This window comes from Medicago truncatula, chromosome 2 (genome assembly GCF_003473485.1).
Source record: "Medicago truncatula cultivar Jemalong A17 chromosome 2, MtrunA17r5.0-ANR, whole genome shotgun sequence".
Lineage (NCBI taxonomy): Eukaryota > Viridiplantae > Streptophyta > Magnoliopsida > Fabales > Fabaceae > Medicago > Medicago truncatula.
In genome coordinates this window covers 46438351-46461611 of record NC_053043.1, presented here as the reverse complement: position 1 = coordinate 46461611, position 23261 = coordinate 46438351, and the positions used below count along the sequence as shown (strand labels likewise).

At 32.8% G+C, this 23261-nt stretch overlaps 2 protein-coding genes and 1 pseudogene across 4 annotated transcripts; 1 reads left to right on the top strand and 2 right to left on the bottom strand.

Moving 5' to 3' along the window:
• The first annotated feature begins 1053 nt into the window (after nt 1–1053).
• On the top strand, nt 1054–5018 carry LOC11417580 (auxin response factor 10). 2 transcript variants are annotated; one of them, XM_013609844.3, is made up of 6 exons: nt 1054–1243; nt 1330–1537; nt 1765–2847; nt 3586–4475; nt 4587–4652; nt 4741–5018. In XM_013609844.3, exons 3-6 carry the CDS (start codon nt 1786–1788, stop codon nt 4820–4822), a joined length of 2100 nt encoding a protein of 699 aa, XP_013465298.1. In that variant the 5' UTR covers nt 1054–1243; nt 1330–1537; nt 1765–1785; the 3' UTR covers nt 4823–5018. The 2 variants fall into 2 exon arrangements, with proteins under 2 accessions (XP_013465298.1, XP_024632564.1); XM_024776796.2 differs by having other exon boundaries at nt 1760–2847.
• Nucleotides 5019–11527: 6509 nt separating this feature from the next.
• LOC112419291 (ubiquitin-like protein 5) lies at nt 11528–11984 on the bottom strand (annotated as a pseudogene).
• A 504-nt stretch (nt 11985–12488) lies between these two features.
• Nucleotides 12489–21700, bottom strand: LOC11416078 (serine/threonine-protein phosphatase 6 regulatory subunit 3). 2 transcript variants are annotated; one of them, XM_003597206.4, is made up of 19 exons: nt 21462–21700; nt 20556–20659; nt 19735–19821; nt 19563–19638; nt 19389–19463; nt 19224–19277; nt 19008–19067; nt 18794–18910; nt 18285–18379; nt 17993–18201; nt 17723–17820; nt 17369–17472; nt 17060–17225; nt 16708–16830; nt 16071–16153; nt 15413–15554; nt 15217–15246; nt 15003–15073; nt 12489–13780 (listed from the first exon to the last, which is right to left on the bottom strand). In XM_003597206.4, the coding sequence occupies exons 1-19, from the start codon at nt 21498–21500 to the stop codon at nt 12958–12960; spliced, it is 2556 nt and encodes an 851-aa protein (XP_003597254.2). In that variant the 5' UTR covers nt 21501–21700; the 3' UTR covers nt 12489–12957. The 2 variants fall into 2 exon arrangements, with proteins under 2 accessions (XP_003597254.2, XP_013465296.1); XM_013609842.3 differs by having other exon boundaries at nt 12489–13777.
• Between the last annotated feature and the right edge of the window lie 1561 nt (nt 21701–23261).

Genomic DNA, 23261 nt, shown 5'->3' with positions numbered 1-23261 from the left:
CATTAAATAAAGTAAATGTTAAAATGCGTTACTTTGTCAGCTTATGACTTATTATGGCAGGCACAGACATGTAGTCAGTGGTAGGGATGTTGAGTTTAACACTGAGAGACTGATCAAACCAAGCAGTGGTTTAATCAATGAATCAAATTCAATTTTACTGCTGACAAATTTTTTACTAACATAACATCATCAAATCCCACCTTTTTATTTTCCTTTAACTTGCGACATTTTCTGACAAAGTACCATCACATTATGGTAATTTTCTCTACCTATCTCTTTTTTTTTTGGAAATTACCCACTATCTTTTTCATAACATGTCATGTCATCATAATTACTGTATTTTTGTTTTTGTTTGGATAGTCAATCAATTGCTATAAACATATGATTTAAAAAAAACTATTTTAAATTTGGGTCATCGAGGTACTAGTTAAGAAAACAAAAGAAAGAAAGTTTTAAATTGAAAAATACACTTTGATGACTTTTAAAGGATTAACAAGACAATTGTCAACGCAGTACATACTATATTTGCTCTTTAACCGGTGCCATGTGGGCATTAGTTAACGTCATCTTTTAAATTTTTGTATGTCAAATGGATATCTTCTACGCGCAACTATAGTTATTATATCTTCTACATGTAACTATACTTATTAATTTATTCAAATCGATTGAACTACAATTGACAACAAAAGAGATTTCACCTTGTCATATTTTTAAAGTTGAATTTTCTTGTGATTTATTGTTAAATTGAAAGATATTTGAATCATCTCATCCAAAGATTTTTGATAAAGACTATTTCATTTCCTCCAAAATTCTAATTCAATTGACAATACTAAAAATCATTAAATTGAACACATTAATCTGAATTTGATTTCAAAACGAAACTTCGTTAATGTAAGAGTTTCGATGATATTTACCACTTCGTTTACCTGCAAAAGAAAAAAAAAAAAAACTATCTCATGAATTTAGTAAATTAATTAATGAAAAAAATGTTTGGTTTGGCTGGCTTAGGAATAGGATTGGTTTGATTAATTTAAGGCATAATAGGCATTGGAGAGTGTCTAGTTAGTATCCGTGTGACTTGTGAAAGAGAAAAACTTGTCCCTTTCTTCTTTTTCTCTCTAAGATCTGAGAGAAAACCAAAGGATAAGAGACAAAGAAAACAAGAAGAAGAAAAAAATCAGCTTAACAAGTTAAGTTCTTTTGCATGATGAAACTCGTGAGCCTTATTGATGAAGTAAACAAGGTATGATTCAGAATCTCTTGTACCATAGCAATAGTACTGAATTGTTTGGATTCATAAAATTGAAAACTCACAATCTCATTTTTCAGGTTCTGCAAAATCAAAAGACATAGAAAACCAGTTGAAAAAAGGAAAATTCAGAACAGCAAAAAAAAAAAAAAAACTTCAATCAAATTGTTCTCTATAAACAGTTGAAGTTTCTGTCTTTCTTTTGTGGGGTTGGAAGAAATCACGTTTGTGGAGCTAAAGAAGCAACCAATACACTTTTCTACCGCACTTTTTTCACTCAACTTAAAGGTAAAAAGGTTAAAAACAGAGTACTCTGTTTTGCTCTGTTTTATGTCAATGGTTTTTTGTTTTTATTTGAAATCAAAAGTGATTTTATAAAGAAGTGCTTATTAGTTTCTAATTATTCTTTCAATCCGTTTTAGATCTTGTTTGATTTCATCACAACATTCATTCACGGAAAGTTTGTGTCACTGTTTGATAACTATTTTTCTCTTTATCTCTCTGCCACAGAACAGAGTAATCAAAATTTGAAACCAATGAAAGTAGCTGAGAAAAGCTTAGATCCACAACTATGGCACGCATGTGCAGGAGGAATGGTTCAAATGCCATCAGTGAACACAAAAGTGTTTTACTTTCCACAAGGGCATGCAGAACATGCTCAATCCAACGTTGATTTTGGAGATTCTTTCAGAATTCCACCACTCATCCTCTGTAGAGTGGCTTCTGTGAAATTCTTAGCTGACTCTGAAACAGATGAAGTCTTTTCAAAGATAACTTTGATTCCCTTAAGAAATTCAGAGCTTGAAAATGATGATTCTGATGGCGATGGTTCTGAGAATTCAGAAAAGCCTGCATCTTTTGCAAAGACTTTGACACAGTCTGATGCAAACAATGGTGGAGGGTTCTCTGTTCCTAGATACTGTGCTGAAACGATTTTTCCTCGGCTTGATTACTCGGCTGAGCCACCAGTTCAGACGGTGATTGCAAAGGATGTTCACGGCGAGGTTTGGAAGTTTAGGCATATCTATAGAGGAACACCAAGGAGGCATTTGTTAACAACTGGTTGGAGTAGTTTTGTGAACCAGAAAAAGCTTGTTGCAGGTGATTCTATTGTGTTTCTGAGAGCTGAAAGTGGAGAACTTTTTGTTGGTATTCGTCGCGCGAAGAGAGGGATTGTTAATGGATTGGAAACACCTTCCGGATGGAGTTCTGGTAATGGAAATTGTGGTCTTGGACCTTATGGTGGTGCTTTTACTGCTTTTTTGAGAGAGGAGAATAAGTTGGGGGGTGTTGGTGGTAATTTGGGAGGTGGAAGAGTGAAAGTGAGTGGTGAATCAGTGAAGGAAGCTATGAGACTTGCTGCTAGTAATCAAACATTTGAGGTAGTTTATTATCCTAGAGCAAGTACTCCTGAGTTTTGTATTAAGACTTCAGCTGTTAAAGCTGCTATGAGAATTCAATGGTGTTCTGGGATGAGGTTTAAGATGCCATTCGAAACCGAAGATTCTTCTAGGATTAGTTGGTTCATGGGAACTATTTCTTCTGTTCAAGTTGTTGATCCTATTCGTTGGCCTAATTCCCCTTGGAGACTTCTTCAGGTACTACTACTACTCTCTTGTCCTATGTTTGGAATTTGTTTTTTATTTTGTTTAGGAAGAACTTGTTTGTGGTAATCCTATTCCTTAACAAATTCTTGATAAGTTTCATTTGAATTTTGATGATATTTTTAAGTTGTTTTGTTAAGGTTAATTTCTTTGAATTGAAAGACTCTTTTTTAGAGTCTGGTTATGTTAATATGTGTAGAATATGTATAATGTATAACCAATGGTTTTGCTCAAATGCTTAACCAGTTTCCAGTAAATGTTGAATTGATCGAGAGTACCTAAGTTCAAACACTAACTGAAATAATATTTGATATTTACCTTACCGATCAAGCTCTTGAATATGTAAAATACTCTTGTTTATGGTTGTACTTATCGCTTGTTTCAAACAAGTGAATGGTTAAAACAAACAAAAAAAATTATGTAAATAAAATTCTTGTAGTTCTTAATCCATGATATATTTATGGCTGTACTTATTGCTTTTTTCTATGTAAAAATACCCTTGTTCTAGAGTTTGAAATGCCTAATGTTTGTTGTTTACTCGGGTTTGTATATAAGCAAACATGCATAAGTATTTGGTCTAAATATAGATCAAATATATTTATCTTATCGTTTATATTTAAGACTAGAGGGCATTTCATTTGATGATTTTAGTTGAGCTCAATTTGATCATAAAGGAATGCTTGTCATGCAAATACGACCTTGATTGAACTTATGGCAATAACATAACTGCAGGTCACTTGGGATGAACCAGATTTACTTCACAATGTGAAGCGAGTAAGTCCATGGTTGGTTGAATTGGTATCAAACATGTCGATGATTCATCTCGCACCTTTCTCACCACCAAGGAAGAAACTCCGTTTTCCACAACATCCGGATTTCCCTCTCGATGTTGTCCAGTTTCAAATACCAACGTTTTCAGGCAACCCTTTTAACCCTTTGTGTTGTTTATCTTCTTCGGATAATTATAACGCTCCTGCCGCAGGCATTCAGGGAGCCAGGCATGCTCAAATTGGAATATCTTTATCGGATCTTCACCTTAACAACAACAAATTTCAGTTAGGTGTGTTTCCAAATAATCGCGAGACGATTTCTAATGTTAGCAACATAACTACCAACCATGATAATAAGAGCAAAGAAAGTATATCATGTCTGTTGACTATAGGAAATTCTCACAAGAGAAGTTTGGAGATCAAATCTGATAATAATGATAATAGACACCAATTTTTGCTTTTTGGTCAACCAATTCTCACTGAGCAACAAATCTCTAGAAAAGATTCTAGTGATGATGTGTTGTTGTCCAAGAAAAAGGACAAAGAGAAGTGGTTTTTCAGTGATACTACTCAATCTTCTATTTCTGAACAGTTTTCACCAGCAAAATCTTCTACTACTAGTGCTAGTGCTGACTTCTGTTGGCAACTTGGATTAGATACTGGTCATTGTAAGGTTTTCTTGGAGTCAGAGGATGTTGGAAGAACCTTAGACTTGTCCTGTGTTGGTTCATATGAAGAACTGTATAGAAAACTGGCTAAGATGTTTGGAATAGAAAGATCTGAGATGTTGAGTCGTGTACTCTATCGCGATGCAACAGGTGCTGTTAAACAAACTGGTGAAGAACCCTTCAGGTATTTTTCTTGTTTCATTGTTTTATCCATACGAATATGAATATTTTATGAGTTTAATTTATATGCATCGTCGACGTAAACTTTTTACATTGTCGGTTAATTACATTGTAGTGACTTCATGAAGACAGCAAAAAGATTGACAATTCTGATGGATTCAGGCAGCAAAGATACTAGAAGGTGTGATTAAAAAAAAAATTGTTATATTTAATTACAGTGTGTTTAGATGAATACGAGGGTGCTAAAAATTTTGTGGAATTATTTGCAGGGTTTGTATCACAGGAACTAGGAATGCTGAACGTGGATTAGATGCATCAAATAAGACAGGGCCTATGAGCATCTTTGTTTAAGATGTGTTGCATTGCATTTCAGTTATTATAATTGTTATGTGATTTCAGAAGTTGAAGGATATATAATCTTGTTAAAGAGACCTTCAAATTGAATCAAATATTTGATTATGAATTTTTGTTTAAGTTGTAGAAAAAAACTATTATTCCTGGATCATGCAAGATTACTATTCTAATGTTAACCAACATTTGGTTTCCATTTGCAACTTTTTTAAATTTGAAACCATCAACTGAGTTTTGTGTATGGCATGTGTATCAGTTAATTATATTGTGGTTCATTGAATTGCTAGCACATTAATTACAATGTTTTTTAAAACCATATAACTAAGGGTCTTATTAATAAGTGTTTTAAGGACACTTGTTAAAGGATACAAAAATGAAAATAATCGGTAAATTTTAAGTAAAAAAAGTTAATTTTTAAAATGCAACTATTTCCAAGTTAAAATTTCTTCTTTCAATTTTTTAACAAGTGCCTTAGATGTTTTAATAGTCTCTAGATTGACTTTCAATCTACAAGTTGGTTCATGAACTATCTCATATTTTAAAATAATTATAAAATGAAATATTCTTTTAAAAATTGTATATTCTACCTTTTTAAAGTTGAAAAGCATTCTTTTTAATACAAAAGTTGACATTTCTTGTTAACTAGTATCCTGAGGAAACTAGTTAAAAAGACCCATTAATCTTTAAGATGCTTTAATTGTTCACTCTATTCCCATGTGGAAATTAGTAGTATGTAGCCACAACTTTAATTTTCTAAATCATATCATTTCAAAAATATTTTCATGAAGATGTTTTTTTTATTCATTATTAAAAATAACAAGTCATGATGAAGTTAAGATTGTAGGGCAAATACCCCAAAATGTCTTGATATTTACAATGAAATTGATGTGTAGTGCACCGACGAAAAAAATTGAGATTCAAACTTATGACTTATGTGACAACTAATATAAACATAAGGTTCTGTGTCAAAAAAAATATATAAACATAAGGTTTGGCTATTTGTGCAAATTGAATGGAATTTGGCTAAAAGAAGGGAGGGTTCTTTGAATGATATTGGTGTGAAGAAAAGGCTAACAATGTGATTATTTACTAACAATGTTACAATAAATCCTTAATGGGATCGGATCCATCCATACTCTAATTGTAAGGTTAGGAAATATGGTTTTAGAAATTGGCTTCTAGTTTTAGATTTTGACTTTATTAGCACTTGGTTTAGTTTGCATTTGTAGCTTGTTTGGGTTTCAATTTTTATGTGATGTGATTAATTTGAGGTATGCTACTTCTCATGCTTTCCTATTCACTATAATGACATATGCATTTGATGAATAATGAAGGGTAAAAGGAAGATTTTGTCTCTTGTGAAGATATAGTAACTATGGTTACGTAATTATTTTTTGGTATTTGGAATTATGTGTTCCATCAAAATAAACCAGACATTGAACTCTTTGACTATTGACTCCTAAATTTTCAAATTTAACCAACACCAAGAAAATGAAAGCATCCTTTTTGTTTTTAAAGTTGTTCTCAAATTGTATACTTAGAATAGTCAGCATTTGTAGGACCTCTTCTTCACTCGTGACAACAGTATTATCTCACCTTCTCAAAAGCAAATAAAAGAACTATTACCTCCATCTGAATTATAAGGCCTTTTTGAAGAAGAAAAAAAATATCCCTTTTTATAAGATTCCTTTATTATTTTAGATTAATTTTTTCTTTATATACATTCATTTATTTATTATACATCTTTTTTTTCAATCAATAATAAATAACATATGAAAAACATAAACTAATTCTTTCTTAAGGATAAAATTGTAAAAACAATAGTGATTACAATCAACTTTCTTAATTTCCATTTTTAGCAAAAGGAACCTATAATTAGGGACGGAGATAATACAAAATTAAATCATTGCATTTTTCATATTTTTATGTATAGAATATGTTTGGTTTATTCAACAAGACATTATAATTTATAGGGTCTTATTAACGAGTGTTCCCGGGTCCTTCTTTAAGCATGCTAGATCAGGAAGTTATTCTTTAAAAAAGTCAAACAGTTCAATTTTTAATGTATTAAATACACAAATTTTCATAAAAAATTACTATTTTAAGCTCTTAAATAGTGCTCCGAAGGCACTTGTTAACATTTTTCTAATTTATAAATTATAAATATAATGGTAGTCCCGTCCCATTCATCGTCAATTTCTTAATCATCTAGAAATTGTATGATAATGTCATTAAACCTAGTATTTGCCTAGTTGTTGTTGTGGTGGCAAATTGATGAATAATGGAGTTTATTTTAATTAATCTCGATGGTTAAGTTTGTAGCAGATCTCAACTGTTACGGTAGAAAATACAAATCAACACTTTATTTTTAGCATTGAATATAAGTAAACATATTTCAGTTTAAATTTAAGTTATTTTTCGTTGAATTAATCATACATATTAATTACTTAAAAATAATAATTTCCAAACATACTTATATTTACATATCGAAAACCATAATTACTACTATTACTTACATTAATATTATAGGTGCATTTAAAATGAATGCTTGTGCTACTTTTATTTTTGAATTATTTCGAGAATTGTAATTTCTTTGAAAACAACAATAGTGGATATCCAATTCATTAAAAAATGAATGGAGTGACATGAGCATGATGATGATGAATTGAAAACCTGTTTGCACGTGAGACATTGATGAGTGAGTTAGTAGACACACACACGACAGGTTGTTGATACCAATCCCAAGAAAATTACCCTTAACATTACGATTAGGTCATTGTTTAGTCCTATAAATACATACAAATCCACACGTGGGAGTGGGACCGGATTTTGAGAGCTGAATATGAAATCAAATTAACACAACAAATTTCATAAACACTTTCACGTCATGATGTGTTGCTTTTTGATGCCTGAGCCTGTTGCACAATTTTGCATTTTAGTTCGTTCTAATAAGAAAAAAAATAGCTGACTTATTACGATATTTTATGGATTCTCATTTTGAAATATAAAATTTATAAATATTGAACCCTAAGGGTTGGATCAAGTTGTAAAAAGTCATGCATTAGGTTATCATTCACTCACTCTAAATTTCTGCGACCTAAAGACATGCATTAGATTATGATACACCCACTCTAAATTTCTGCAACTTAAGTATAAATATTTTAGATGGAAAACAAAGACTATTTATGTATTAATTTTTTTAAAGAGTCTTGCTAACCGGTGCTCTCAGAGTAATGGTTAAGGAATCTACATATAGAAATTTTGTATTGAAAATATAAGATGTTATTTTTGATCAAATAATGATTGCACAACTTTTTCATAAAAACTTACTTATTTTGGATACTTAACTAATACATTTGGGGCACTGGTTAACGTTCTTATTTTATTTTTTTTAAATAGTTAAGCAAACATAAAATATTACTAATACTATAAAAAAAAAAAATTGGATTGAAGAAAGTACTCTAAAAAAAGTCAAGGTGATTGTTTATTGTGAACCAAAACTGAGAACACATTAATCGGCTTAATATTCATAAGTAATACTCCCTCTATTCTAAATTGTATGTCATTTTAGAAAAAAAATTGTCCCAAATTATATGTCGTTTTATAATACCAATGAAATATTAATATTACTTTTTCTATTATATACTTAAATATTAAATATTTATTACATTTCTTAATATGTTTGAAATGACCAAAACATCATACAATATACAATCTGGAACGGAGGGAGTAGTATAGTGTGTGACTTTGCTTGTTTCAACATATTTGTAACATATATGGGGATCACAAACTTTTTTCTTTGATAGGCATTGGGATCACTCTCTTGATTAATACTCCATTCGTCCCTATATGTAAACCCTCTTTGTTTTTTTCACATTTTTTAAGAAAAGTTGTTTGTGCAATTAATGTGTTCATTTTGTGTGTTAATATTACTAAATTGTCTTTTATTTGTATGTGTATTAAATTTGACTTTTCATATTTCAAGGCAAGTTTGTAGTATTAATTAGGGGTATGTTTAGGAAGGAAAAAAAATAATAAATGTATCTAGTAATTTGAAAAGGAGTTTACATTTAGGAACAAAAATAAAATAAAATGAGTGTTTAGATATAGGGACGGAGAGAGTAAAACTCTAATTTCAAGCTCGACCATTATCAAAGTACATTGCGGAGGGAGTAGCTACTAACATTATTATTAGTAGTAGTAGTACAAGTCAAGTCAATTGGTCAGTCAAGGGGGCAAGCATTGGAGGAAGTGTGTGTCCAAAATAAGAAGAAAATTATGGAAGCATGCCCAATTCAAAAAGTACGTACTACTACAAAGACAAAGAATACTCGTTCCGAGGAGTTGAATTTCCTTGTTTTCAGTTACAATGCCATAGTTTATGGAGCTTGTTTTCTTTGCATTGGAATAAGGTAAGGAGGCATCTTCCCATTTTACCATCCAACGTTTCCTTCATCTTGTATTTCAATTTATTTATAAACAAATATTAATAATAAATTGTTATAAGAATTTATTTTAGGAAGTTTTGAACTCATTTCTTTAACTAGTTCAATCATTTGCACAAATCAACTTTAATGATCGTCATAATAATAGTACGTGATCAATCTCCCTGACATTCCCCCTCCATTATAGTAGTAAATAAACTAAGCCAGACTCTCCAAAACGTACACAATTTTTCGATCTCACTACCTATATCTACTCCTACTATAAAATTTTTACTGAATTGATCGTCGGAATAATCATATAAGGTACGTACAACACACACTTTCGAGACAAACGAAGTGATATATATATTGATCCATTACTTTTGGCTAGAAATACCCAAAGCTCACTTTCAATTGTGTAATTATTAGTTTACATGTGTTAGGTTTATATTTTCAAAATATTTTTTTTTATAATCGATTTCTTAAATCCCTCATAACACTTGTTAAACATAACTTATATAGAAAAAAAAAGTAAATGCTTGAGAGTGCCCTAGGTAAGAGAACAATAAATTGAAATATTGTGTTGGAAAAATGAAGAATTCAACTTTTTAAAAATTATAGTTTCTAATGCAAAATTATTACTTTTGGTTTCTTTAACAAGTGCATTAACGACATGTGTTAACAAAACCTTAATTATATTACAATATTAAACAACTAAGAGTATATATTTAAATTAAAATTAGTAGGATATAGGAAGAGATCTAGCTGACAAGGTTTTCCGATGGATATCAATATCCTTTTCAACGATAGGCAAGAAATTGATGATGATCTATTTTTAGCATGGTTTTCTCAATTTTTGTTTAAAACACTTTCTCCAATAGTTGATCAAGCTGGAGGTTATTGTAAGGTGTATGTAAGACGAGTCGAGGTGTAATAATTGAAGGTAAGAATATGGGGCTAATTAAACACCACCACAACGACAACAAAATGTTGACATGATAGTAGTTTTATGTGTCCTTTAGATTGTTTATCCTCTGAAATAAGTCGATCGAACTGTATCATCCGTAGATTTTATGTAATCGAAAGTTACTGTGAAGTTTTAAAACAAAACTGGGCAGTCCTACTTTAGTTTTCCTTTTTCTAATAATTGTATGGCCAACCACTTTTGCAGTAGTAAAGGACTTACAAGTAAAGTCCAATCTATTGCATGGTTATTTCAACGATGATGCAATGGAACCTTGGGGGAGTTTTTAAAGACATCTTAGAAAAATCAAGGAACACAATCAGTACACACAAATATAACTTACAAAAGTAAAGAAAATAAATCTAAATTAGTATCTAATGATATCGAGAGACACCACTATGCGTGTTGGCTACCTGGACGTTAGCCGCATATTTAGTGAAAAGTTTGAATGTCCAACTTCAGCAAATCACTGTTAAATGGGCATTGGGACTCGAGAATCTGTGAAACCAAACAGGCCATATGTGCAATGTGTGATCCTGGTAGGAAAGGAGTGTGGTGAGACAGGTGACTCATTGCTTGCAGATTAGGACATGTTTGCAATGAAAGAAGTTTTGTTCATCCCTAGTTAGAACGGTGAATCTCTCGAGTACTATGTTTGCAGGAACATAAGATTGATGAACCTGAAAAATCAAACCAAACTAAACTATAAACTATCTTATCTTTTTTTGGTTTAGTTAAAAAAATTGAACAGAAAGAAACAAGTTGGATTGGTTCAGTTTTCGATCTAATTTTAAAATTTAGGCTAAATACCTTCCCGAATCCTTTAAGTTTCATGTTTGTTTCTGGTAGATCCTTTTAATTTCTAAGGTTTTAGATAGGTCCTTTAAGTTTTGAGTTTGTTTTAGATAGGTGCTTTAAGTTTCTAAGGTTTCAGATAGGTCTTTAAGTTTCGAGTTTGTTTCGGATAGGTGCTTTAAGTTTCTAAGGTTTTAGATAGATCCTTTAAGTATCGAGTTTGTTTCGAATAGGTTTTAAGTTTCTAAAGTTTCAGATAGTTCCTTTAAGTTTCGAGTTTGTTTCAAATAAGTCATTTCTATCAACCTCCGTTAATCCAAAGTTGATATGTCCGTTAAGCCAAAGTTGATCTGATCGTGGAAAAAATTGATGTCAAGTGTCAGAGAGAACCACCTCACCCATTTAACGGACATATCAACTTTTGTTTAACGGACATAATATTAGTTTGGTTCGATTCCACTTATTGAAATCAATATGCAAGATTAAAAAGAAAGCAAAAGAGTGAAAATATACGCCCAAAATTAAGTCATTCTCTACAAATAAGAGGGGAAATGATTAATCTACAAATTAAACATGAAAGTAATAATAATAAGAAGAAAAAGAAAATTAGTTGTAGTAGAGTTCGAGGCCCATGCCATCATGAATCTCGTAATCATTGTAGATTGTGTACCATTTCTGAATACGAGTGCAGCAACAAGCTTCTTCAAATCACTGATAGTATTATCTTCGTTGCATTTCACACGTACCTTCTTCCCTAATCGATCGTTCAAAACCACCTCTATCATCTTCTTCGATCGATTTTTTCAATGTTTTTCTTCCGCGTTCTGTTACACTTCCGTTGGTGGTTCGCTTTTTATACTATGTGTTCCTAAATTCGAAGGTTCTAGTTCTCTTTTAATATTGCCTGAACGATTCTTGGATATATGTAAACAATATCTTCCCTTTCCATTTGTGATTTTTTTCGATATACACGTACTATTTATTTAAAAATATACCATGACCAAAACAGAAAAAAAAAATTATATATATACAAAATTTGCACCTTCCAAAAGATTATTTACATAAGGATATTAAGAAATTAAACAACTTTTCAGATAAACTAATTTCGTCCAAATCTAAACACATTTTTCAGATAAATTTATTGATCCAGCAACTTTTAATACCCATGATTTTTTGTAAAGTAGCTTTATTTATAAAAAGGGATGGATGGAGAAAGTGTATGCAATTGAGATTAATTTCAAACTGGAGCTACAAGTTCTTCATCTCTGAACTGGATTCATTATTGAGCAACATGGTAACTAAATTTTCAGAACATACTGTTAGGTGTATTAATATGTCTCATATAGACTTGATTACTGAATGTTTGTTAAAAATACAACTTATCGTTCAAAAGCTTCCAGATAACGGATGTGCTTATCGCATGCTGGCGGGAACCAATGTGACAAACAGAAGATTTAATGGCAAACTATATAAAAATACACTGTTACATCAAAAGAAAATTTTAAATAATGTTGGTGAATTGTTTCGGACGCATTGTATCTTTTACCAATGTTATGAATTTCAGTTTAACCATACAAAACGTACCAAGTCACAGAGAAGGTAGAAATAAACCCTCCGCTCCACCGAACATTTAGGACCAGCCAAATACACGAGTGCTTATTAGCATCGACGTGGAAATGAGCCAAAAACAAAGAGCAGAGCGAATTCCATAAATGTGGGAGACCCCCATAAAATTAAATCACTCACTTACAGGATAAAAGCAAAACTTAGAATAATAAACAAGTCAATATCTAGTAAGCGTGAAAAGAAATAGGACATAATTGAAACAAAATTATACTGTACATTAGTTTGCTGCATACGCGCCCCTGCAAACCAAGAATCAGGTCCATTGGTGTTGTTGATGTCCAACTTTTCTTACAGCAATAAAGCATGATTTACCATCATTATGCTCATCACTCCAGAGCAGCAACCTCTTGGTCAACCCTCCAGTAATTCGCATCGTTGAATTCCTTCATCCCTGGGTTGCTGTCTTCGGCATTTTCCTTTTCTGCCGCTTTAGGGGACACGTTTCTTTTCAACGGTCCTGCTTCCCCAACTATCCCCTCTTTCAGAGCCTGTTCCATAGCTTTCTCAGTACCTTCTAACTCTACGCCTACAAATTCAACATCTTCCTCAAATAGTGATGGTACAGCTGCTGATCTTTGAGTTGAGTCACCAACCCCGTCAATCAAATCTTTACTAGTTGGCGAACCATTAGATAAAACAGATTCTGCTTTTGGAGAACTGGAATTAGGGCTACCTATTTGAGGCTTAGTAGAAAGGTTGCCACAAGACTCATCATGATCCACAAAGGGATTCATGCTTGCACCAGTAACTTGCATATCTGAAGGTTCTCCCCATCCCACCCAATCAGGCAAAGGCCTATCACCAAAACTCTCTTCCTTGTCTGATGCCTCAAATCTGAAGAAACCCATATCATTAGCAGCACTTGCATTTTCACTTTCAAAGTTCAAAGCGCCTCCATTCCCGGAATTGCTACCTGGTAATCCACTGAAGAAGTTTGTGCTAGAGCTAGATGTGTCATTCATAGTATTTTTGCTTTCATCCAATTCTTCATCCTCTCCAACCACTACCTCATCGTCACTGTTGTTACCACCATTAGCAGCACCGTTCAAGTTTATCTCATCCATCATCTCAGATGATGTTGTGCCTCCATTTGCATCACCCATTCTGTCGTCTTGGAATGCAAACCAGTTGGAGTTCGTAAACAGACTACTGAAAGAAAAAAATGTTATTTTCTTATATTGAGAATCAAATGTAAGTTCTCCACATCAAACAGATTCACATAAAATTTGTGTAACATCCATACAACAGAATTAAGTGGGCAAATGAAGCTATTGAATATTTTCTAATTCTCAATATACATGAAAGAATAAACAAAAACATGTACATATGTAGATACTAGATAGCATGTAAAACAGATACATTATTATTATTATTTTGGTTTAAGCAATATTTATGTGACTCTCATTATATTTCTAAATTGAGTACATCTATCAAATTCTAATGTACATCTAAGCATCAATTGAAAACTATATTGAAGTGATTCAAAACATGAAACCCGTGGTGTCTTTATGCTGTCCATTTTGATTGCATAGCCAACCCATGATATAATTTTTGAATATGATGGATAAGAATAGCATGAGAACAAAAAGTTACCAACGTGGCAACTTGAAGTAGAAAACTAAAATAATAATTATGTACTCCCTCCGTTTCAAAATATAAGCAAATTTTACTTTTTAGGTTCATTCAATTAATGATGTATGTGGTCCATATTATAAACCACATACATCATCAGTTGAATGAACCTAAAAAGTAAAATTTGCTTATATTTTGAAACGGAGGGAGTATCTGTTTTAAGCACCGAAGATGTTTCGGTGCTTAAAGAAATGAAAATGTTCTACTTCTATAACCAAATGTGAACATTTTTTTAACCAATTAATTTTCCGACATCTATACTAGAAAACTGGAAATATGATCAGGTGATAATCAAGAAATCACCCATTAAAGGATCTATAAGCAATTTGCAAGTTAACAAAGGATCTATTAGAGTATGTTGTCTATTTGATATCCAGTACAAAACTCACTCTTACATGGTTGAATTTGAAGGCTATTTCTCCCTCTAATCAGTGAGTAATATACATGACCTACTACTATCCAGTCATCTTGAAGTTTTCCAAAAAATAATAATTATACAAGGGATTTCATGTGGAAGATGCAGCATTTAGGAAACCAGGAATTTCACCAACTAGTGTTGAGAAAAGTGTTAGAGTGAGTGTTGCTAGCCCTCCACTGATATTATTTCACTTATTTATCAAAGGCAAACACCAGTTTACAACTCTACTTGAAAATAATAATATTACTCTGATTGATTAATCTGCATGACAATCATAATTCAACAAATTTACCAATTATGCGACAAAAGAAACAGACTCACCTCCCCTGATCATCACCGAGTCTTAGGGACGATATGACTACTTGAGCAGAGTCGTCATCAAAGTAGACATCCTGCATTTCATACAACAGATAAATTTGCTATCAAATTAGTGACCAAAAAGCCAAGTATTCACAGGTGTTTTCGAATTCTCAAAAAAACCAGAGTCAACCAAATGAATTTAAAACAGCTTCCGAGAATAAACCAAAACTAGTACCTCGTCATCTCGATCATGGTTGCCACGTTCCTGCAACAAAGACAATCAAAACATTGGTCCAGCATTTAAGTTGCAGTGCTCAACTAAAAAGGAAAATCAGAGAAGCTAACTTAAAAAGTACAGGATTTAAAAATGCACATACGAAATTAGTATTATGCAACAATTGCAGAGGGAAAGGAGGCGAACTACTACAAACCTCTTCATTATCCTCATTCCCATAAATTTTATATCTGAAGGCCTGACTCAAATTATTGGCTAAAGCTGCAACATCATAGTCTCTGTCATGAATGTCGTCATCATCACTATCCCTCATCCTATCTTGTAAAGCAGTCGGGCGTCTGCACAGGAAAAGGAAAAATGAAAAGAAAAATTAAAATAAGACAGAATTCACAACAAAGAGATCACAAAACTAAAACGTAAAAGGATCAACCAAGGATTGTGACTTCACTTGAGTTACTAAAATGAAAAAGTGGATAGTCCATATTATAGGTATTACATCTTTATGATAAAATATGATATGACGGTAACATATCATATATACGCCTCATTATCATAACTAATGGCTTCTAACATCAATATACTTAAAATCATATATAACATTACAATTAAAACTACTTCTCTAAATTTCTAATTTTATTTATTGAATATCAAGTCCCAAACCGTTATTGGTCAAGATAACCGGGTTGCAAGACCAACCATGTAAGGGTGTGGCCTAGCCGCTGACAATTACAGTACTACAACCAATTCAACACTTCCAACAAAGACTTTATGCATGAGAAAAGAAAAGAAAACTCCAACCTCCTTGTAAAATGTTGCTAAGGATTTAGATCAAAATAAATGAGAACTGAGCTTACCCACACGCCCAACGGTTAACATTCTCAACCACATTACGGTCCTGAAGCACGGTAGCTTGCCATTCACTCCACTCACTATTTTCCTGCATGTTAAGAACACCACATTGAAATATATAACAAAAAATCTATCCTGACAAATTAAACATGGAAGTTCAGCCTCAGAGTCCTAGTCTCTGTGCACTGCAAGGTTAATTCAACAACCAGAGGCTTTATCGTTTAAATGCATGAAAATTCATTTGTTTTTAATTACATGTTTGCTGGTTCACAATTCAATATATGAAATAAAATTAAGAGATAAAAAAAAACAGCATGGGAAGAATGTTAACGCGAGACACACCAAAAGCTTGATAAGGTGTATTACGTGAACAATGATGTTGATGTCAGTGTCAATTAAAGAACAACTGAGGTGTACTGCATATCAGGAAATCAATCCTTGACAAAACGAGCTTTAGAGGAAGGATATTAATAACAAGAGACGCCACCACAAGCTTATTCCAAACAAGTCTATAAGCAAATTTAACAATTTCTAAGCAGAATGGTCAAGGATAGCAATTCAAGGCATTATAACATATTTTAATATATTAACGCCAATAGTACAAAATAACTGTGAATCGTGAAGCTTTCATGAACAGCTAACCTGAAGACATGTCAGTACGTGGCTTCGGCTGTGTGCCAAGTGAATAATTTTGTTAACAATTCGTGTAATATGGCCAATGTTTCCTGCCCGTGGTGCCTGTTTTCCAGCAGCAGGTACAGTTGGCTGAAAAATAACACAAGTTTAGTGAATTGGTTCCGGTATACTCAATGTCAGTGTAGAAATGAAAAACTGTGAAGTGTGAACTACATATTGGTTATCTCCCTACATTTTAGGAGTATTTCCTTTTCCCTTCTTAATTCATTAAAATATTAGGAAAATCAAGATAATTTAATCTCAATTACAGAAATGACTATGGCAACATCAAATTTATCAGTTTGCAGCATCCATGTACCAGATTTCTGTCGGAAGAGAGAACAGATTGTTTATCTGCTTGGATAACCCTTCCAATTAAATCACAATCTCGCAGAAGATGATCAACAACGGACACAGTTTTACTCTCCAAACATGATAATACAATACTTTCTACATGATGGTGTAGTGAATTATTATATGGATACCTGCATTAGTAGATCACACAAAATAGTTGAAAGAAAGTATGTTATCAGTAAAAATAAGTAATATCCAGACTCACAAAAAATATCAATGTTTTTTTTTAACATCCACAAGTCTGTCAAATAAAAGAAATTTAATATTTGCTTACTCGAAAAAAAGATCAATAACTCGTTGAATGGTTCCTGAGTTGACCATTTCCTTTTCTGCAGCTTCATTTCCGGTTTTTAAGAGGACTGCCATGAACTCAACAATCTAAAAAGAAAACAAAAATGTACAGCTTAGAAATATAGGCAAACAATTCACAGTAACAACTAAGAAATATAGAAACTAATATACTTAAGATGAGAAAATAATCCTGAGAATAAACAAGATACTCAGACATCATATTAAGACGTTATAAAAAGATTTTCTTATCATCTAACGATATTCAATGAATTTATAAAAACATTTTCTTATCATAGCAACTCCCCAACACTTGATGGGGGAAATCATTGAAACTAACCTTTAATCTATGCTTCCCAAGCGGAGGTCTCAATTCTCCATATGTTGTAGGCAATACTTTCTCATCGGATGACACATTCAAAAGCATTAGCAACTCACCTGCAGAAAGGAAAGCCCTGATGATGTGATGTGGACAATAAATTGACAGATTTTGTACCATAACATTTGAAATAACCGGTTTTACACCTAAATCGAAAGCTTGGGTAATGAACGATTGAACATACAAACTTTTGACAACAGATATTAAAAGACAACATTAAATCCCACTTACTGAGTTTAGGGAGCATTGCACCAATTGTCTCTGGATTTACAGGAATATGTGGCTCGTACATGTGTTGGGTTCGGAATGAATGAAAAAGGGGCGAAGATACAGAAGATCTTTTCGGATCCAACAAAGAAATACACACTGAAAGAGAGTTCACAAGGCTAGACTTTGATTGCGAATCTTCCAATGCATAGCCCAAAATTTTTAAGACGGAACTGCATGTTCATAAAAAATATATATATAATAATTATCTCACAGAGACATCAAAAGAAAAACCATGAAGCTTTCCGATGCAAACCTTGGGCTTGAGAGTTTAATTGCTAGAGTAGATGAGGCATTTCGTGTTATTGTGCATAATGTTTCAGCTGCATTGGCATTAACTTCAGCAGGACACTGGTTTAAATAGGGGAGAAAAAAGCTGTGAGATAATATGCTTAAAAATACAAGGCATTGAATAGCCTATATAATTCAAACACATACAAAAAGTGAGTCACTAAATTGGACTTTTCATTAATAACTTCTTTATGGAACAGAAAAATGAACTTCCGGGGGCAAACTCATGACACCATTAGTAATCATTAATCTGAACAATTTAAAGCTTGTAGAGTAGGGAAAACCCAAAATCAAAGAGTGTGGCCTCCACTGAGCTCATTAAACATGTCTTGATGGTATACATCTAAGGGCATATGCATCATGCAGCTAAAACATGTCTGGATGGCTTACAGCTATGTGCAAACGCATCATATCGTATGGCTAAGATGTAAAGCTGGCTCAAAGAGCAAAAACTTGGATAGATGGTTCACTTACAGATGGACTTAATTTATCAACAATCATCTCAAGCAGGTTGCTCTCAGCCAACCATTGCATCACATCCATAAAATTGGGATACACGTGGTCATCAGCGCCTACTAATCGTACCAAAACCTGTCGAATGATCGAATCTCAGAATCCATTCTTACATATCAGCAAGATCACAGTATTGTTATAAATTATGATCAAGAACAGAAATATATAAGTTTACCTCCATAATGGATGTGATTCCAATCAAATCAACCAATTGGCGAAAAACATTCTGATGGGCCTGCAAAAAGTATACTGAATTGTGAATGAAAAGTTCACAAAGAGACTATGTAACATACATGGTAATGGTTGAGTTTTTCTGTCTCCGTAATATTAAAAATATCAAATAGAATAAGCAATATACAAATGTACTATATGAGTGCGTATTTTAACTTACCTGAACATAATTCATAAGTGACACCGTCTTTCGAATCATTAGGCAAACAACAACCTGCAAAAAGGCATAAGAAAGCAGCATCAAGAAATTGGTTACATATTATCAGATAAGCAAGGTTGACAAAATTTCATGCAAACTAAAGTTCTGCTTTTATGTAACATGTACCTTGCTAAAGTAGCCAGCCAACAAGGCACTATGGGAACGATTAGGCTCCAAAAAGGAGAATAACAAGTTCATCAGCTGAAATTGCAATAATAAAAAGAGGAAATCAATACAAGCAAAGCATATGTATACAGCTTCAATCACAAAATAGAGTAACAGACAGAGTGAAGTATAAACCTCTTCTTCATCTACCAAAGTCTTCAAGATGACATCAATTTCACATGTAAAAATCTCACAGGCAATGAACGGAAACCTAAATTACAGTCAAATAATAATCAGATAGTACCAAGAAAGTTGAAATGATTAATTAAAGTTCTATTGCAGAAAAAACTATGTAAAAGCTGCATACTTGAAGGTCCGTTTACTTTCAGCATCCTGTGGTGGTTCTTCGATAATGTAGCGCAACAATTGCTCAACCTGGGCTGGATCTCTCAAACTAAAAGGGAAAAAATTGCAAATTATCAATTATTTTTTGTTGAATCGTCTTGATGATTGCCTATCCATCTAGTGCTTTGTGTACTTATTCAATTCCAACTATCACAAACATATAAATTGAACAAATGCAAATGGGAGTCTTGACGTGATGGTTGGATTTGCTATGTGACTAAGTTATCACAGTTTTGAATCACGTAACAGTCATAAAAATGCCAACAATAAACCACAATAGATCTGGTCCTTTGACGAGCATTGTTGTGGAAGTTATTTGACGACACTAGGTTTGCCCTTTTATAAAAATAGGACAGTTGCAAAAATTAAAGTAGTAAATGAGCATTTCAGTCCCCAAATTGTAAGAACCGGGCAATTTAGTCCCTAAATTTTTTGAAATAGCGTAATCTCTTAACTAAAGAACATCAATCAATTTAGTCCTTCCACCAAAATATATCTTTTGCAAACATCCATATAAACCAAGGAAAGACTTTATTGATTTGAATAGTCTCTTGGTACATCAAGAGACAAACATAGAACCCTCAAAACAATGATGCTAAATTGACTGACGTTCAATTTTAAGAACAAAATTGCTAGTTTGCAAATGTTGAGGAACTAAATTAACCGATTCATACAATTTCAAGGGCTAAAATGTTGATTTACTCAAAATAAAATGCACAAAACTGTTAATCTTGTCAGGAAAACGAACAAAATTACATAGGTTCAAATCAAATGGAAACATACAAGTTGATAAGACGACTGTTTAAGGCCTTGCATTCTTGGATTACTTCCTCTTCATCTAGAAGCTCTTCTAAAGTGAAATTATCCTTGTCTAATATAGCCTCCACCTGCACAACACAAGCAATGTCAAAAGTGCACTTGAACAGTAACAAAAAAGGAAACAGTGAAATAAGAAAATAAGCTGCGCAAGTTTTGAGCTACGTAAGAGTTAACACTTCAATTCTCAATTAAGTTACGGTCATAAAAATTTTGGACATCAGTTTCAAGGCGTTCAATCATAAAACTTCATTTAATGCAAAGAGTAAAAAACTTCTCTAGCACGGACCCTTTTGATTTAAGGTGTGAGCTGTGTCTGATATGTATCGGTGTCAGTATCAAACACCAACACAACACTGACACATGTCTTAGTGATGTATCACTATCCGGTGTGTCCGTGCCGTATATGTGCTTCACAGTAAATTACAAATACTGAAGTCGAAACTTAGGCAAATACTTACACAAAACTAGATTTACCCCAAATCATGATTGATGAATTTTCAAATGGAAATCACCCAAACACTACTTAAAGCTCAAGGGCTTTTCATTGCTCAATATACACATTATAATTCTAACATCCCATACAATATGACAAAATTAAAGTACCCTTTACTTAAGAAAAAAAATGAATCAATTAATTAGCTAAAATGGATCAAAATTTTCCAATTAAGATCCTCGTATCATCTACAAGTTGCTATAATACAGTTAAAATGGATCGAAACAATAGAAATTAGGATAATTAAGATGGGGCAATTAGCATAATATTAAAATAAGAATGAATTAATCGGTAATTAGAGAAATAAATGAGATTGAAAAAATGAAATTGGGAAAGTAAGTAAAATAATTGAAGTGGCGGAAGCAAATTGAACTCACGGGGGAGGAAGCAGAGAGAGAAGCGAGTTTCCAAAACATGAAGGAAGAGATCTGGAATTAGGGATTGGGAAATCTAGGTCAAGTTCTGTAAACCCTAATTTGGTGGAAGAAGAGATCGAAAAGAAGCGAGGCCGTGAAGATCGAATGAATTATGAAAGAGTAGAGAAGAGAGAGAAAATTGAAACGCTAAAGTACAAATGAGGTGCTCCGGAATTGCCACACTGCCTATCCCACGCTTAACAATAATGCTATTATATTATATTTTGAGATGTATATGGGTTGGGTCGACCCAAAAAAACCCAATCAAATTCATTGGGTTAGGTAATTGAGTGAGTATGATTTTAAAAAAATGATGGGTTTTCATAAGAAAAAGAGGATAACATCAAAGGTTTTGATCATAAATCAAGTTTAATTTTCAAAATTGACACAAGATATTCTCTATATCAAAAATCAAAACATATCAAAGTTACAAATTACGATGTTGCAGTTTTTGGTTATTTTGATTTTGATGTTAATATAATTTTGTATCATGCAACTTTAATTTTTGCAAGTATTTTATGATCAAATTTATTATTTAATATTGTCATTTATTGAAGTGTATATAAATCAATATCTAATTGATGAATCTTCAACCAGAGATGAAGAAGATATCATAAATTATTGAATAAATTACACTAAATGAAAAGAAGATTGATAGTTTCCTCTTACCCGCAACCATTTGAACACAACAACAAACGTGAAGGCATCACTCCACGACGCATCAATCATCATTTGTTGGAATCCTTTTATTAATAACTCTCAAAGCAAATAGCCACACTTTTAGAGGCACAACATTGTGTTGGAACAAAATATGTTTAGCAATAATAATCCTTAAGAGTTTTGATGATAATAAAGTATTAAAAATTGTCAATTGGATACGCTAATATTTGTTCAAGTGTACATGACTATAGACAAAAATTTGACATCTTAAATTGATCTTGGAAGAACAAATAAAGAGCAAGTACATCAACAAAAAGGGAAGCTTAAAGCGTCTGAAGAAAACTGCTCTTGAAGTCTGAAGTGCTCCTGAAGACAAAGTGCTCCTGAAGTGATGACGTCATCATAAGCAAGTTCATCAGAAGCTGTGAATCACCAGAAGCTGCAGTTCATCAGGAGATGTAACCCAAAGCTTTCAAAGCTGCTTTCTAGGATTCAAACTCGCCTAAAATTGCAGAAGACTGGAAAAGTATAGCAACGGCTATTTTGAAAGGCATTGGATGCTTATTCTTCAAAGAGCGTTGACATAGTACGTTTGTACGAAGTGTACAACCACTAACTCCATTACTCTGTTTTTGTCTCTGCTACAAGACACGGATAACAGCTCTGCCTGCAACAATGTTTATTCACATTTGGAACGCATTTAAAATTGATCCTTCATAGGACAATAACCATATCAGGCAAAGGATCATTTGTGATTGATCAAAAGCTTCAAACGACTCTATTTTGAATGTGTTGGCATTTCAACGTCTCTTTCACACCTCTATATAAAGGAGTGAAGACTCAGAGTTTCACAAGAACAATACTACGCATCAGCTAAGCCAAAACTCTGTTGAAATTGTTCTCTACTTCAAAGTTCACTTCAAAGAACAATCTAGAGTCTTTAGAGTCTGTATCTAATTTGTATTGTGAACACCACTGATTGTATATCAAGTGTTCAACCTCAAATATTTTTCTTTGTAATTCTGTTTGAATTAAGAAGTCTCTCGCAGTTGTGCTTGAGCAATAGAAGTCTCTTGATTGTGTTCAGGAGCATAGGAAGTC

Excerpts from the sequence above, each read along its gene's own strand:
- LOC11417580 (XM_013609844.3), top strand. The coding sequence starts at position 1,786 with ATGAAAGTAGCTGAGAAAAGCTTAGATCCACAACTATGGCACGCATGT. Across the intron at positions 2,848-3,585 it reads CCCCTTGGAGACTTCTTCAG|GTCACTTGGGATGAACCAGA; the intron begins GTACTACTACTA and ends ACATAACTGCAG. Across the intron at positions 4,476-4,586 it reads ACTGGTGAAGAACCCTTCAG|TGACTTCATGAAGACAGCAA; the intron begins GTATTTTTCTTG and ends ATTACATTGTAG.
- LOC11416078 (XM_003597206.4), bottom strand. The coding sequence starts at position 21,500 with ATGTTTTGGAAACTCGCTTCTCTCTCTGCTTCCTCCCCC. Across the intron at positions 20,660-21,461 it reads CTCTCTCTGCTTCCTCCCCC|GTGGAGGCTATATTAGACAA; the intron begins GTGAGTTCAATT and ends TGTGTTGTGCAG. Across the intron at positions 16,154-16,707 it reads ACGTACTGACATGTCTTCAG|GAAAATAGTGAGTGGAGTGA; the intron begins GTTAGCTGTTCA and ends CTTAACATGCAG.